We start from the raw sequence: 17436 nt of genomic DNA on the forward strand, positions 1-17436 counted from the left end.
AGAGACTCTCAAATTTTCTCTAGCACAATTCAAAAGCATTGATTTTGCAGTGCTCTGCTTTCCTTGTCCAATTATCACAGCCATACATTGGTACTGGAAAAAGCATTGCTTTGACTATATGGACCTTTGTTGGCAAAGTAATGTCTCTGCTTTTCAGTCTGCTGTCCAGATTTGTCATAGCTTTCCTTCCAAGGAGCAAGCGTTTAACTTCATGGCTGCAGTCACCATCTGCAGTGATTTTTTTTTAAGCCGATGAATATAAAATCTGACACTGCTTCCATTTATTCTCCGTTTGCCACAAGTGATGGGACTAGATGCCTACAAAGAGTGGGGCAAATGTAGGTGGGAGGTTGTAATTCAAGGAGATTCTCCTAAGGTATCTTGGGGGTGCATACGACTGGTGCCACACTCACCAAATCGGGGAAGAAGTGCAGGCACCGGCTACCATTCAAAATCTTGGGTTGAGAAAATCATCATTACCCTATCCTCAATTATCTATTAGACTTCGTGTTTGTGCCTAGTAGGTTGCTACACATCTTTTCCCCTCTGTTATAACTAATGGCTTAGGATGATCAGAGATGTTAATTGTGGACAGATGTCACAATCTCTGTATTAACCTCACTGTCACTAAGCCTGGTCCCAGTGTTCGGCAAGATCTCGGGCCTAAAAACTTCAGCAAGCGTTGGTGTCTGAAAGACATAGGAACTTGAAAGCCTAATCTTGTCTTTGAGGCTAATAATTGTCATTCTATTTTAGGGCAATGGATGAGACAATTAGTAATTGTTTATTGACTGAAAAAGTGACCCTGACATGACTAGGTGCCTATGTTGTATCAACTATGTATAAAACAAAATCTATAGATGGAATAAATTGGAGATTGTTGAAAAACGGAAGGCACAAGAATTAAGGGGAACTGGCAAAGGCTTCTTGGAGGAGGGATGAGATGCCAAGGCATTTCTTACGGGGTAATTTGAGGCACATTGGTCATGGAGCCTCTTCTGTGTGGTGTGAATGCCACTAAGAATTTGGGTCCTTGGCACAAATATCTCTTGACATGTTATTGACCTATAATTTTCCATGGATGAGTGGGGTACAGTCTATTAGAAACTTCTGGTCCTAGAGATTCAGGCAGGAAGTACATGGCTTTGACAGATTAAATTCTGAAAGATTTGTTCCCTAAGGATCTCCCCGAATGAGATAAAGGATGTCTCAAAATCTTAGTATGGTTTTTAGCTTTAACACTTCAGCTCAGTGTTTTAAAACTACCCAAAGACTTTTGGGACATACTGTATTATTCCCTTTGACTGAAAAGGAGTATAAATTCATACATGGGGCAAACAACTCAGAATGACAGATTGCTTTCAAAGTCCTAAGTTGTTTGCCGAGTTCATCAGCCTTAATTCATCACTTCCTACATTTACAGAGAAACTTGTTTATGGCTGGGCCCTGCTGTAGGCAAAGGGGCGAGAACGATTCTTGTGGCTACCTCTGGAAGTGCCTTCTCTCTTATGGGAAAGACATAACCTCATGATATGCCCCCCTAGCCTTAGTGTGACCGCCTAAGCTGCCCCTTAGGAAAGTTAGCTGTTTCTCTTTGGTTTAAAGTACTGAGGGTGCCAGACACTGGGCTAAACACATGGAAAGCTCCCACAACACATATGTGGTCCTTCAATTTGTTGTCATGACATTATCGACCAGTATTTCCTTGCGTAGCTGTATTTTGGTGGAAGATGGTCAGGCTTGCATAGGAGATCTGTTAATACTAAGATTTCGAGGCTGAACTTGAAGAACATAAAATTTCACCCCAATTCTTGTTTTGGTATAATTCTCCACAATGGCTATTGTGAGAAGATACTGTGTTTGTCCTTTGAAAAATTAGCTGCTCTTCTATTTATTACTTGCATGCTTGATACTGGTAGACTTTCCCTCTGGAGTGGTACCCTTTGAAAAATGGTATGGTGTTCTCACAGATTTTTCACATTAAGTCACCTTTAAAGCCTGGTTTCTCCTCATATGGCGTCTTTATTTTCTTCTTCTGAATGCTTAACTTGACCCTCTTATCTTCAGATGTAAGGATTACTTAGCTTTAAAATTAACTTCCCTTGGAATGAAGACTTCTACATCTTGTGACTTCTTGTATGTCATCGTCTGTATAGCTTTGGTTAATGGGAAGACTGAGCCATTGAACTAATATTTGAGGGGGGATTTGTTAGTTTTATTCTTGTCACTATAGTTCTGATGTTTGATATCCCGAGTTGAATTTGGGATCGACTCATTTAACATCTTGTTTCTTCTGATTATTTATAATTCTCAGTTTCTTTAAAGCTGAGATTTTCTTGTGTAATCACCTGAAATGGGGTGGTCAAATTGATTTTTTTTTTCATTTTATGTGTCTGATAACACAACCTTTCCTTTTTGATTACTTCTCTAGGTTGATCAGTTTTCAGGACAAAATAAATACAGGAAATTACACAGGTAGAAAAAGATATAGCTTGAGTTCCTTCTGCAAGTGTCCTTCAATGTAGTTGTAACTTAAAGAGGTCTAACTAGCTTCTAAAAATATTTGTTCATATGTGACCCCGGGCAAGTCACTTAACCCCAATTGCCTAAAAACTTAAAAAAAAATTGTTCAGAGTCGATATAGATCCCTAACAAATTTAAGGGACCCCATTGGTTATCTCCCTATGGGCCTATGGGTAGTTGGTTCTATAGTCTTCACAGACTGGGCTGATCTTTCCACATAATTTAAAATTTTTGGTTTAAAATCTGCTTGGCCAAAGTTGCATTCGTATCCTTTCTATACTCTTGTGATACAAACTGATAGTCTTCTAAAAATCCAGTTACTTTTATAGTTAAAAATTTTTCTATCTGCTTCTTGGAATTCATATAAATATGGACTGTGAAAACTACTAAGTGGTGGCTCTATAATTTAGAAACTTACAGTTGGTTTTCTTTTTTATTGTTTCCATTGCTTAAGCAGCAATTATCTCTGGAACAACACCTATGGTAGTTGTTACCAGTATTGCGATGCTTCTATATTCTGTCCTAAAGTACTAACTTCCATTTTGGAGAGGATGTGCTATGCCCAAGACAGGTATACAAGCTAGGGAGGGAAAGAGGCAAAGGACAGATCAGAGGGCCCCAAGACTATTTGAGGAGAAGAAACACCAATACCCACCAGGAAAGGCTAAAGGCTACACAAAGGAAGTGGGACCTGAGCTGAGCCTCGAAAGCCGAGGGGAGAGCATATTCCAGCTCTTGGACAGAGCCGCCCAAGGGCGTGGCAGAAGGAGGCTGCAGAGGAGGGGATCTGAGGTAAAGCGGGAGCTGTCCCCTCTACTCCAGACTTCCAGGGCCCTTATGTGCAAGACCACGTGTTCTCCCAGAGACAAGCGAGTTATGCCTCCGGAGTACTGTTTTAGTTATTGCAGGAAGGATGAGGAGAGAGGCTGACTGCGATTAGGAGGATAACTGCAGGGGAGGGGTGACTGTACATGGAGAGACGGGGGCTGCTGTGGCATTATAATCCACAGGAATGAGCAAGTGACTGGGTTATGGGAGGTGAGGAGAGGGGAGAATTGGAAATGCCTGGGAGGGCCCAGGAGGGTGGTGGGGAAGGGCTGTTCTAAGGGAGAAGCTGAGTTTATTCTGGCCACATTGAGTCTGAGAGGTGGGTAGGCCCACTTTCAGAGATCCATCAAGACAGAGTCTTTGTGGAACTTCTTCCTTTTCAGTTTTTGCAAAGAAATCAAACTGCCAGGATCTGCTTGGTTACTGTGGGTGGTGGGTACAATTACTCTTCTCCATCTGAATCCCATCTGGCTGACTTGGAGTTCTTTCCTTCAGGCTGCCTATTCCCAAACTTGAAGACAGCATGAAGAGATACCTCAGTGCCCAGAGACCTCTTTTGGATGACAGCCAATTCAGGTAAAGACCCATGACCCAGAAGAGGCTGTGAGAGAGAAAAAGTCCAACGGGAAGGTGGCCCAGGGCTACAGAGCCAAAGGTGAATTGTTTTTCCCTTGAGAAAGAAAGCTGCCTTGTCAGAGTCTGCTCCCTGGCACCACCTGGCTGGCTGGCCCAAAGCTCCTACCTGGGGAATGTGCATTTTATGCTCTCCTCCATCCGTGGTGGCCAGAATGGGAAGACGTGGACTTGAGCAGAGACAGAGGCCAGCACAAACCTGGGATGTCGCTCCCCCGTGGTTCGGTGCTCCTAACCGCGCGTGGAGAATCTCCCATTTCTGTCCACAAGACAAGGCCTGCCTCTCCAGCTGCATCTGTGGCCTTTCCTCACTTCCACCTCTCAGGAGCCATGGGCTGTGTAGCCTTGCCTGATTTCCTCCTTTCCCCTTCCACCCAGCAGCAAGGGTTCTGTCTGTCCTGCAGGGCCCCTAGAAGAAGGTTCCAGTGTTGTCCTTTGTATCCCACTTCCCCCAGTAGATGTCATGTCCCAGGAGAACATTGGCTCCTTGCATCTAAATCCCTAGGAGGGTGCCTTGCACACAGTAGATGCTTAATGCATGTTGAAGTGGTTAAGAGGGCCGAGAGGCCGCAGGGGGATAAGGTCAAGCTGAACCTTAGAGATTTTTGTACAGGGTGGGGTAAGAAGTGTCCAGGGGCTCCGGCCCCCACGCCCAGACCTCACCTTAGGCCCCGCCCCTTGCCCTAGACCCTGTCCCCAGGGGTCCCACCTTAAGGTACCAGTGGAAGTCATCACCCACGGGCCACAGGTGTCACGTTCTCCAGGTGGCCTTGAGCCGCAGCCCAATCCTCTGTGTGGTGTGGGAGACAAGAGGCTCTGTCCCTTCCCCCGGTCTTCCCCCCTTCGTTCCCCGGCCCCCAGCTCACCCCCATGGCTGGCCACAGCAGCGACTGTCTCAGGGTGTATGCATGTGTGGCATTAGGCGGAGGGGCAGGGCCTGTTCCCCTGGTAACTGAGAGGCATCTCTCACCACCCCCAGGTGAAGGAAGCTCTCAGGTCTGGGTGTCCAGGATATTCCATAGTTGTCACAGTAATTGTAGTGGCCTCAGACTTCTGGCATTTGTCTCGTACTTTAACGAGGCAGGAGCAGAAGTCGCTGGCGCTCTGGCCCTGGGCAATAAGCCTCCTCCAATGCCTCACTTTGCAGATGAGGAAACTGAGGCTCAGAAAGGTCCAGTGCCTTGAGTCGGTGGGTATTGGGAGAATCAGGAGCACCACACCCTCAACGCAGAGGAGGACTGGGCTCTTCCAGCCTCCCAATGCACTTCTAGAACAATCTGGATCTTATCCATCCTTGTTGGGGCCTTCTCTTCTGCCCAAGGTGCTCAGAGCACACCTCGTCTGTCTCCTCTCTGCGCCCAGCACAGTGGCCTGTACACAGCAGGTACGCTACACTGGCTAACTGTCCAGACCCACTCCCTGATCTCGGCTGCAAAAGGCCACCATCAAGTGCCGTACACCCTTCTTGGGTAAGGAACCCAAGCCGCACAGCCCTCATGTCACAGTGCAGGGTCCCCAAACTGCCAGCTGCTTCCAGCCAGAAGTCCCACGCTGTCACAACTCGAGGCCCTCCAGGACCAAGCTGCAAAGGTGACACTAACAAACTCTCTACTGGCCTACATCTTTATTAAAGACAATCACTTAGACAGCATGTAAAAAAATACTTTCCTAGTTTACACAAAAGTCTTCTGACATTAGGACTGAAACACCACACACCCAAGCACACAGAAAAAGTGAAACGCCCCAGCCTAGATAGGCTTAATCTTGAAATGCAAGCCGATAAGGCTGAAGACCAAACACTTCAGGTCCTGGACCAGGTAATAAAACACTCGCAAACCTTCGGGATCCCTAAAACACAAGGAAAGACGTGTTAGACCCTGGATTCAAGGCACAAAAGGCAATCTTCTCTGGCTCACTGCCTAGGGCAGAATCTGCCCAGAGCTACTGAGGCTGCTGGACGAAACCTCGAGACAGACATCCTCATTTTGATCTGAACTTAGGCTAACCCTCCAATCTTATGTTTAACCTATAACTGAGGGGTTTCCTAGTGATGCTATCCACATAAATGGTCTAGGATTGCTCCTACAGAGGAGAGGGGCCTAAGCTGTGCAGTAACAGTTAACAGGTGGCTAATTTGTAGATGCAAACATGGGGGGAGGGAGGAGGGAAGAGAGCTCAGGGGCCTCTGAGGAAGCTGGCTGCATCTAGGCTGTGTATGGCAAGGAGCCTGGAACCTGGCTTTGGGGGCAGGACAGAGTGGTGAGCTCATGCTTTCTAGGCCTGAGCCAGAGGGGAAGAGCCTCCTTCCCATGTCAGGCAGCAAAAGCAGAGTGGCCAACAGCCACCCTTGGCAGCGTGCCCAAGGCCTCCCCCTGGCAGGCCTGTTACCGGGCCCCTGGCTACGGATGGGCTCATGAACGCCTTCAGTTCCTCCCTGGTAGTCTTTCTAGCACTGAGGATGCAGAAATATCCCACTACCAGGAAAGGGCCCAGAGGTTATACTCCGGGCACCTCAGCACATGGAAATGTCAGCCTCATTGTCTGCACCCCACTCCATGACCAGTGTGGGCTGCACCCACCCATGCACAAGCAGCAGTGGCAGGCAGACTTACTTGGACTGGTTCACATCTATAAGGGAGCCAATTTTGGATGTGGTAAAAGAAATGTGCTCGTCAATCATTTCAAGCTCCTGAAAAGGAAGTTGAACAAAAAAGTTTATCAGAAAACTGATTATCCAGAGTCCAGGCCCTGCCTGATCATATCCATGCCAGCCAAGACAGAAAGAAGCCAGACTTTCCCAGTGATAGCCAGTATGTCACTGTGTGGAGGGACCTTGGCTCTGGGCCCAGGGTCAGGAGGGACCCAGGCTCTGGGCCCAGCCATAGGAGGTACTTGAGCTGTCATGAAGGGACAGATGGAGTCTGTGAGGTGGAGGTGAGGAGGGAGGGCATTCAGGGTTGGAAGAGATAAGAGGGGGTGGAGAGAGGGGAAGGCAGTGCTTTTTAGTGGGAACAGGTGTGATGTCATGGAAGTAGGTGTGACAAAGTTGGATTTGAGGAATGAGGGAGCAATCCAAGATGGTGGATGTGAACCTTCCAATGGTGCCAACTTCCACAAAGCCATTTGCAACATCTGGGCCTCAAGTTTCCTCAGAGAACAGGAGCCAGCATGATATAGGGGAAGAAATATGACTTTAGAAACAGAGGGGCCTGGGTTCAAATCCTGGCTGTGCCACTTGCTGCTTATATGAGCCCTGAATTCAGTCTCTATGGACTTCAGTTTCTTTATCTGAAAAATGGGGCTATTAGATACAATCCCTCCCTTCATGAGCCAAATCTACAATCTTGCAACTGGATCGTCTCCAAGGCCCTTCCCAATCCAAATACTAGTCAACACAAACAAGAATAAAGGGGACCACAGTTTCAGTGGTTTCTTGACATTTAAATCTTATGTCGTGTTCTACAGAAAGTTTTTACCAGAATAAATGCCTATTATACGGAGTCATGCTAGTGAACACGTTGGTGTCTATGTTGAAAAACAGAAGCAAACATGGACCATACATTAATTTGGCAATTCCATTTTCCTAAATCAAGAAGTGGTATACAAGTGGGTGGGGGTACCCCTGGCCTGGTCCTGGACCCTCTGTTTTCTCTCTCAAGGTGACCCCATCAATTGCCATAAGTTTAACTCTCATCTCTATGCAGACACCTCCCAGGTCTAGAGATCCAGTCCTAGACTCCAGGTCTGCATCACCAAATGCTTTAAAGGGCCTTTCCACATGCAGGTGCCATAAGCAACTCAAAGTCAACATGTCCAAAACAGAACTCATCCTCTTACTCCCCAAACTCCCCCATTACTGCTGAGAGCACCACCACCCATCCAGTCACAAAGGTTCACATCCGCCACCTTGGATTCCTCCCTCAAATCCGACTTGGTCACTTCTACATCCATGGCATCTCACACCTGTGCCTACTTCAAACCACTGCCTGCTCCTCTCTCCCCCTGCCCCCCCAACCTCTCCGTGCCTGGAATGCCCTCCCTCCTCACCTCTGCCTCACAGACTCCCTCTCTCCTTCATGACCACTCAAGTACCAGTGTCTACCCAAAACCCTTCTGGATCCCCTTGACTGTTACTGCTGTCCTGCTCCTCAAACTCCCTTGTACACAAACTGCTCTGTTTACTTGTGTTTATTCCCTTTACATTGCCATACATCTTTATCTCCCCTGTCATACTTCCACTGTTTCAGGTAAAATGTAAGCTGCTCACAAGGAGGGATTGTTTCCTTCACTGGATTGATAAAAGACTAACTGAAAACAGCTGTCTAAAAGTCACCCGCCCTGAAGAGGCGCGACCCCTGCGACCCCTTCGGCCCCCTCCTCCCCCCTCACCTGCCGGCCCACTCTGTCAGGCGGAGGCCACAAAGCATCGTCTTCTTTCGTGACCTCACTGTCGTCAATGATTCTCTTCAGTTCTTCCATCACACTCTTATGGACATAAGCCTACAAGTGAGCCAGAGAACAAAGTCTGCCCTGGCCTACAAGGGGGCCCGCTTCTCCGACTCTCCCTGTACCCCAGCCTGGAGACTAGGGGATGGAGGACCCTCCCAAAGCTCTCACCTCTTTTCTGATCATCACATCATTCTTATAATTGCTATTGTTGGCATAGCGCAGTTTTCCTATAAGGAGTAAAAATCACATTCAGTTTACAAACAAAACAGAAACAAAACAACCTGGTAAAACCTAGCTGCCAAAGCAGTCTTACTCAAACGTGGGCCTGACCACATTCCTCCCCAAACTCCAGGGCCAAGGGGTCGTCGATATCAGTTCCAGAGCAGACTATGAAATCCAGTTTGCCATTCAAAGCATGTGACTCCTCCCCCACTTTCAAGTCTTCTTACACCTTGCTCCCACCTCATACTCTTCCATCCAATGACACCAGTCTCCTGTTCCTCCAACAAGAACTTCCGTCTCTCAGCTCTAGTCACTTTGCCTGGCTGTCCCGTCTCACCAACCCCCACCCCGGCCCACCTGGAAGGCTCTCCCTCTTCCACTGACTACTGACCTCTCTGACTTCTTTTATGTCCTAACTAAAATCTACCTTCTACAGGAAGCCTTCCCTCTCCCCTCGTATTTTTCATGCTTTCCATCTGTTAATTATTTTCTGTTTCTCCTATATGTGGCTTGCTTTGTACACAGCCATCCACAGTCGTCTCCCCCAGGGGGCTGTTGAGTGCCTAGAAAGCAGGGGCTGTCTTTGACCTTTCTTTGTCTCCCCAGCACTGAGCACAGTGCCTGGCACAGTAGGCGGGTGCTTAATAAATGTTCATGCCCGCCATGGCTGACATTCAGAGGGAAAAACTTACATGGTGAAAAATGACAGCAAACGATGTAATTAAATGTGGAAAAGGTGTCCCAGGAAGAAGGAATGACTTGCTCCGCTTGGCTCCGCAGGACACAGCTGGCAGCAATGGGGGGAAGCTGCCAGGTGAGAGACTTGGGTTCCAATATGCAGGGGATAGGGTGGAGGTGGGGGGCCACTTGGGGACGTGGCAGTTAAAGGATCCTTGGGGCTGTACTGGCTGGGGTCTGAGGCAGCCCCGAGAGGAGCAAGCTGCCAAACTGGCAGGAAAACAGCAGCCAAGATACTCAGAAATTCTACCAGGTGAAAAAGGAGGGGCCAGTCGAACCCTTGGCCTTAGCTGCCCACCTGTAAATGCCCAGAACAGCTGACAGGCGAGAGGAGCCGAGCCTGAGCTCACCAAGCCACGCTGCCTGCAAAAGCCTGAATTATCCCAAGGAAAGGGGAGATGGATGGAGAGGAGAAGACACATCTGCTTACTGGCCAGTCTTTATTAACTCCCAGGGAGGAGCTCCCTCTTCCAAAGCAGCTCTGCAGCTACAGAGCCGGGCTGCTGCGGGCAAGAGCTTTGTGTGCCACAAAAACACCATCGTGGGAGGAAAGCCCGAGCCAGAATCGGGGTTCAAGTGAAGCTCGGCAAAGGAGCCCATTGTGTGAGGGCATCTGAGGACTCTGGGTTAAATGTCAGCTCCCTGGATCTCCATCTCTTGGAATCTCTGAATATCGCTGCTGCTGCTCTACTCCCTGCAAGGTGGCACTTCACTCTGGTACCTCAGCAGCTATCTGGTAAAGCCACCAACAGTGTTCACTGGTGAATCTACAGACCACCTGAGCAGCCTGGGAAATTTAAGAAATGGAGCAGAAGCCCAGCACCAGAGAATTCTACAGTAGCGATGGGTAGATAATGGAAGATAACTTCCATCAGCTAGACATCTAGCCCAAGCAGAGGGGCTAATCATTTCTTGATTTGCCCTAATGATAATATCATCCTTCAAAAGTTAAGTAAGCCAGGGAATTTATACTCTAGAGATGATCTTCATCAACAAGAAGGAGCAGGTTGATGGAGTCACATTGACGGGAGTCTTGGGAGAAAGTAACTAAGCATTCCAGCTTGGAGTCTTTGATGAAGAAAGGAAATCTGAGCATATTCTGACAGGCAATCTAGATTTTAGGAGAGCTGATTTCCAAGAGTTTGGATAAAGGTTAGGTAGGATTCCATGTTTTAAAAATCTAAGGCCAGGCTGGGATTCTTAAAATCTAGCCAATAGCTTACTAACATTCAGACTCCTTAAAAGTTTGCCCAATATGATGGATGCTCTAATCCTGTCTTTGGCTGAAAGAAAGCTTGGGTCGAATTCTTTCAGACATGACCCGTGTGTCATGATTTTGGGGTCTCAGCACCCCTGAACCCCTAAGCCACATTTTTGTGGCCCATACGGGGAAACTGCCTAACCCCAAGTTCTTCTCCAGCCAAGACTGGAAGGTATGCAAGCTTCCTCTCCTTCCCTTTCTTGCTCTGCAGTTGGGGTCACTCTCCCAAGCACCAAGGCTTGGAGGTGCTTTTCAGGCAGACAGTTGGCTGTCTTGCACTTGGCCTGACGCTCTCAGGCTCTCTGTCCATTGGGTCGGGTCAAGGCCACGGTCTTGGGTACACCTTCCGCAGCATAGAGGACAAGGACTGATGCCCTATCTGGAAGTGTGTGCTCAGTTCTGTTAATTCCCTCAGGCTGTAAGGAACTGGGGAAAACTGCAGGTGCTTTTTGGTTCCCTGAGGCTTCCTTACTCCCTTCCCTCTGCACCTCTGAATCCTCCTTCATGGAGGCTACAGGGAAAGTCAGAACAGCTACAAACATCTTGGCAGAGGCTGGAGGTTTTGTGATTGATCATTAAGGAGTTTTGAAACACCTGTACAACCTGGTCACTCCCTTCCCTTCAGTCAAGAGGGTATCTGTTAACCCCTCTCATAGAAGAAGAGAGTTTTACCTTTTACCCCTCACCTTTTATTTTGCCCTCCTCCACTTAGGAAAGGAAAGAGGGGGGAGGGGCAGCAGCTACAGCATGGGCCCCCCTGACAATGGCCTCGGGCTCTAGGGCAACCTTTGCCTGGAAGCATCACCCAGGTTCAGCACATCCTGCTCACGGTAATGAAGCCAGCCTCCAAACTTGGGTAAGCACGCTTTTTTAAATCTGTAGTTTTAACTGTTAATGAGATGTTGATTCTCTGTGTAAAGTAATTTGGAAGTGCATTTAACAAAACTGAAATCACCTGATTGGTAATGGGCTTGTTTCAACTTTCAAATTGGTGAACTTTTTGTATCAGTTATGTAAAGCAACTTTCCATAATTTGGTTACAGCTAAAATAATTTAGCTAGCCAAAAAGTTTGTTTGGGTTATGTATGGCTTGCTGAGAATTTGCAAGTGTATAGAAATCTCTAATGATTAGCTTTTTACACCAGGACAAATTTAAGTTTGAGATGTAAATCCTGGAAAAGTTTTTTTCCTAAATTGTGATTAGTGAAACTTGCTGTTGTCTGAGGTAAAAGCTCACAGGATTTTATTTTGAGTTGTCTGATGGATCATAATTCATCGATAATCAATAATCCACCATCTTGAAAGAAATGCCACAAGCTACTCAGAGAATATGATACTGGTGGGAAGTCAGCATCGGGAAAAGCTGAGAGGACAATTTTAGCCTCAGTCTAAGATGGGATCCTCCTGGCTCAGTTTCCCCATCATACTGCTTTGAAAGGGAATGTTACCCACTTGCCTATTCCTGAGTCTGCCTATGAGATGGATTTGATACTGCATGTTTGGAAAACTGAATTATTTGAATCCAAACAGAGCTAAGGATGTTTTATCCTCTCAAAGTTGGGCCCTAAATCTAGTCCCTGCTTTATATCTGGGCCCTACAGTTTTTTCTGTCAGATTTATGTCTTCCAGACTATGGGCCATTCACCTACAGTTGGTAGCAAACAGCGAGTACCAGCCAATATCCCCATTTCGTTCCCTGGATGCAGCCTGTGCTAGGTTCCAGTCAACCTCCTCTTTGGGAAACCCCTTGAGGCAGGGACAGCTCCATGCCCCTTGCCAGCAGGAAACAGTTTCAGAAGCCGAGACCTTCACCCCTTACTCCAAAAGAATTTGGGTCCCATTTGTTTGAGGGGGGAATGATGGGGTTGGGAATCTGGCCCCAGAATCTAGGAAAAACCCTGGACTTTCCCATAAGGCCAAATCTCTGGTGTCTGCCTGAGGCTATAATACCATCAACTGGCCTTTCATTGTGGCTACACCCAATCTCCAATTCTGTTAACCTAGCCTGGCCTTCCTTTGTCTTACCTCCCCATGTATGGCCCCTGGCCACTTCCCACCCTTAATCCTAGCTAGGCTCCATTCTCCCTTGGCCATGAGGTCCAGGTCCCAGGAGTTCTGTTCACCCCAGCTTACTGGCCACTCCTAGGTCCTTCCCACAGTCTTTCTGTATATAAGGACCACCTTGTCTCCATTAAGATGCTAGGATTCTTATAATCTAGCTATGGCTGGGATTCTAACATTCAGACTCCTTAAGAGTCTGCCCAATATGATGGATATTCTAATAAGCCTTGTCTTTGGCTGGAAAAAAAAATATCTAAGGCCATAAGTTCCCCATCAAAAGAGTTACTCTAGCAAAGGTCAGATGATGACCTTTCAGGTGTATTGAACAGGACCTTCTTGTTCATGTACGGATTGCCTCTCAGGTTTCAAGATTTCAAGTGCATTGCTTTTCTAACTACTCCAGAAATGACGTTCTACTAACTCTGCCTTAGCCAGCTTTAAGGCTTATAACTTGAAGGTACCATCCCTCTGGACTTGACAGATTTTTAGTTTAAGGAACTACACACTTTCACATCCCAAATAGACACCAATGTAACCAAGTCTATCCCTATGACAAATCAGGTGAGCCAGGTCAAACCAGGTCACATCAAATCAAGAAATATTTACTGAGTAACTAACTGTGCCCAGAGCCCTGCAGCAGACACAGAGGCAAGACGTACTGAATTTGGAGTCAGAAGACCTGGCTCTGAATCCTGACTGCTTCCCGCTTCCTAGGTGACCCTGGCCAAGTGCTTGGCTTTTAAAATGAGGGGTTGGGCTAGATGATCTTAAAGATCCCTCCTACCCCTAAATGCTATGACATAAAACACATTTGAAGAAAAGATTCCAAGCCTCAAGATCTTAATGGTTCCCTGAGAAATGCAAGTCGATTCATGAAAAGCCAACAAAAAACCAAATATACTACAAGACAATGTAAGTCACAAGAATTACTAGATTACTAATCACCAAATGAGTGACACAGTCCACATCTATAAGATTTCAAAGAAAAGTAAAATCACCTGAGTTTTATGGAAAGAACAGTGATTGGGAGCCAGGACACCTGGGGTCCTGTCACTGTCCTGCTATTAATTTTCTGCTTATGGCTTTGGCCAAGTCATTTCCCATGCTTGGGCCCCAGTTTCCTCACTGATAAAATGAGGAGGTGGAGCAAGATGACCTACCACCTCTGATGGTCTAAACTAGTAAGAAAAAGTATGTAGCACATGAAACTCTCAATAGCCAGGTGGTGACACATTCAGCTTAGTGGAGGGAGGGGGAGCTAGGCTTGGTAAGGAAAAGTAAAGCCTTCCTTTTCAACTGGTCACAGCTAATTCAATTCCCTCCCCCAGTCACTTTGCATTTACTCTGTATGAATTTCGTATTCATCTAGATACACCTTTCCCTTCAGTAGTAAGGACTCTCCTGGATGGCAGGGGTTGTCCCCAATGCCTCGACCAGTGCCTGGCATCTTGTAGTCATTTAATTAAAGTTTGCTGAAAGGCATTCAAAGGAAAACTTCTAAGACAAGCAGCAATAGAACAGTGGACAGTTCCCTGAGTTTGGAAGCTAGAAGACAGAAGTGAGTCATGACGCCTCACTTTCACCACCTGTAAAATGGGGACGATCACAGGTGTACTCTGCCACCTGCTGATCTGAGGCAGGAGGGATACAGACAGGGAAGCTGGCACCCTGCAACAATCAGCTGGCTTTAGGGTCCTGGGACCCCACCCTCAGGCCCCTGCCGCCACCTCAGGGGCCTCTTCCACTTCCTTCTCCCCTCTGTCTGCAAAGCCTGTCCCTTCCAGTAGCAGCTGAACGAATGCTTGCAGACTTTCCAGTCCCATTCCCTGGTCCCCATCCCAGTTTCTGCTCTGGTCCAACTGCAATTCCTCGTCACCATGAAGCAAGCATTTATGAAGCTCCAGCTAGTGTCAGACACTGGGATGAAAAAAGACAAAAACCAAACGGTCCCGACCCTCGAGGCCTTTACAATCCGTGGGTTCAGCATATGGGTAGCAGCCCCAGGCAGGAGAGAGGCTGGGGGAGGGGAGCCTGGTAAAGCACTTTAAGTGCGCAAAGTACTTCACCCACAGCATCTCCTCACCACCCCAGGAGGAGGGGGCATCATCACCCCCTTTTACAGAAGAGGAAACTGAGGTCCATAGACCCTCCCTACTCCTTAAACCTGCAAACCAATAATCCCTGACCCCGCACTGCCAGGGGTGAGGGGCCTTCAGCCCATCCCGTGGGGGCTGGCAGCGTCCTAGGAAAGCCAAGCTGCGGTCCCCAGCCAGCCCCCTACTTCCCCAGCGTTCATTCTAGTCTGGGCTCCCCCCTACACCCAGGACCCACCCCTCCCCCCTCCTCCCCCGTGTCTCCTCTAAGCCCATCCTCCCTTAACCTTCCTCTCCCATGCCCTCCTCCCCCGTGTCTCCTCTAAGCGCAGCCTCCTTCACCCCTCCTCCCCCGTGCCCCCCCAGTCCAGCCCCCCCCGCACCCCAGGACCCTCCTGCCCCCCCCAGTCTGGGCCCCCCCTTCCCCCCTCACCGTCCGGCCGAAACTCGAACTCCAGGAACTCGTGGCCGAACTTGCCCTTGTGCCCCACGTAGTAGCGCAGGTAGAAGTCGCTGGCCATGGCCGAATATGTGGGACGCGCCGAGGGCCGCACCGAGGGCCGCACGGCCACCTCTACCAACCTGATGGCACCCCCTTCGATGAGGGCGCGTGGCAGTGACGTCACAAGCCAGCGCCCGAGGCCTCGCCCCCTCTCTTCCGCCCGCAGGCTGGCCCCGCCTTCCCCTATGCGTCACCGCCCCGGCCCCGCCCATGAGCTAGGCGCGATGAGGCGCATGCGCAGCAGGGAATGTCATGTTGGGCTTTATCTATGGCCTGGGAAACTTTGGACAGCTTTCTGAGGAGCATCCCTAGCCCCCTCTGGTGCAGCCCAGTCGGCCCCAGCGAAGGAGGAACGACCTTTCCCTGCTCTCCAGTCTTGGACATCTTAAACTCAACACGGGGCCATCTCCATCGTCCTGATGAATATCTCGCGATTGGACCCAGATGGCTCTGGAGGAGAAAGTGAGGCTGGTGACGTTGCAAGTCATGTCATCAGCTCCTTGACGTCATGGTCCCCTTCCAGAAAGAAGGACAGACACAACAATCATAGCTAGCATTGCCCATCGCTTGAAGATCACATCCTTACAACAACATTGTAACATAGGTGTGTATGGATATCCCCATCCTACAGCTTGGCGCCAGCCTCATCACCAGGGAAACTCTGGTTCAAATCCCGTTCTGACACATCCTGGCTGTGTGATCCTGGGAAAATCACTTAACCTGTTAGTGCCCTGGGCAATTTAAGGTTCCGACCTTTATCTGTAGAGCAAACTCCTCACACTGATGAAATCACGGGCTCGAAACCAATTCTGAGGTTTCACTTTTTTCCATCTAATGTTTTAGCCTCTTGAACACTTTTGGCATGGGACATATTCACTGTCCTCTTTCTAATACATCTAATCCAATGCCCACAGCTTCAATTTTCTAGGGTGCAGATTTGGCTTTCTTAAGTTCAGGCTTGCTTAGCATACAAATTCAAAAGTCAGCATTCTGCTGCAGTTTGGAATTAATGCCTTTAACAGAAAGGGGTTTCCACCAGGGGATAGAAAAATAAAGAAAGGGGGAATCATTCACGGGAGGAAAGGGAAGCTTTCTGAAGGAATATTTACTGGGATGAGGGACGTTACCTATTCAAGGGCAGGTGACCACATACTTTACCTTTGTGAAATGTCCATTTTGGCAAAACTGCAGGGTTGAAATAAGCATTTAGAGCAGAAGGCAGATGTCTCTCATCCAAGGATAGCGAGCAGTTTTACAGTGGCCGATGTGATCACCCACTTTACGTGGTTTGTTATAATTTCATTCTCCTTCCTATCTGCTAGGATACCAGATGATTGGGGGATTTCTACATAGTTAGTTCATTAAAATGTTGTGAAATAATGATTCCTGTTCCCTGCCCCCACCCCCATTCCCTTTGATTCAAAGGGCCTCCTCTAACATGTTTTGTTCCCTCTAACAGTCTATGCAAAAGTGGTAGTGGTTGTCCTTTGTGCTCAAAGAGGACCACAAGGCTATCACTATGTTGTGGTCACTGTACCAGTGTCTCCCAGGTCTCACACCTGAGTCCGAAGTTCTTCAAAGAGACCTTGAAATTGTCCTTGTATCACTTCTCCGGACCTCCACATGAGTACTTGCCCCGTTGTATGAGTTCTCTGTAAAGCAGTCCTTTAGCCAAACATGCGTTTGGCATTCAGACAATGCAGCCAGCCCATCAGAGCTGCGCTCTCTGTCATCGAGTTTGGATGCTTGACAGTTCAGCTTAGAAATGACCTCAGTGTCCAGTGCCTTATCCTGACATATGATCTTCAGAATCTTCCTAAGACAATTCAAATGGAAGCGATTCAGTTTCCCGTCATGGCTCTGGTAGAGTGTCCAGGTTTCACAGGCATGCAACAATGAGGTCAGCACAACGGCTCTGCAGACCTTCAATTTGGTAGGCAGTCTGATACCTCTTCTCCCCCACACCTGCCTTCAGAGCCTCCCAGAAGAGTAGGTCCAACCACGTTACTCACCCATTCTCAATAAACCCCAGTGGCTCCCGGTGACCTCCAGGATCAAATATAAAAGCTTTGATTTAGTGTTCGAAGCCCTTCCCAATCCAACTCCTTCCTACCACACACCTTTTG

The 17436-nt window shown here is 48.1% G+C and overlaps 1 protein-coding gene and 1 long non-coding RNA gene across 2 annotated transcripts; both read right to left on the minus strand.

The window, feature by feature from the left end:
* Positions 1-5593: 5593 nt before the first annotated feature.
* LOC110209368 (uncharacterized) lies at positions 5594-6659 on the minus strand. Its single transcript, XR_002324792.2, has 2 exons — positions 6597-6659; positions 5594-5832 (listed from the first exon to the last, which is right to left on the minus strand). It is a non-coding gene; the product is annotated as an uncharacterized LOC110209368 (long non-coding RNA).
* A 1654-nt stretch (positions 6660-8313) lies between these two features.
* On the minus strand, positions 8314-15434 carry LOC110209367 (protein mago nashi homolog). The gene is made up of 3 exons (XM_020987811.2): positions 15242-15434; positions 8602-8660; positions 8314-8484 (listed from the first exon to the last, which is right to left on the minus strand). Exons 1-3 carry the CDS (start codon positions 15327-15329, stop codon positions 8314-8316), a joined length of 318 nt encoding a protein of 105 aa, XP_020843470.1. The 5' UTR covers positions 15330-15434.
* Positions 15435-17436: the final 2002 nt, after the last annotated feature.

This window comes from Phascolarctos cinereus, unplaced genomic scaffold, assembly GCF_003287225.1.
Source record: "Phascolarctos cinereus isolate Bilbo 61053 unplaced genomic scaffold, phaCin_HiC Scaffold_5;HRSCAF=322, whole genome shotgun sequence".
In the NCBI taxonomy this organism is placed as follows: Eukaryota; Metazoa; Chordata; class Mammalia; order Diprotodontia; family Phascolarctidae; genus Phascolarctos; species Phascolarctos cinereus.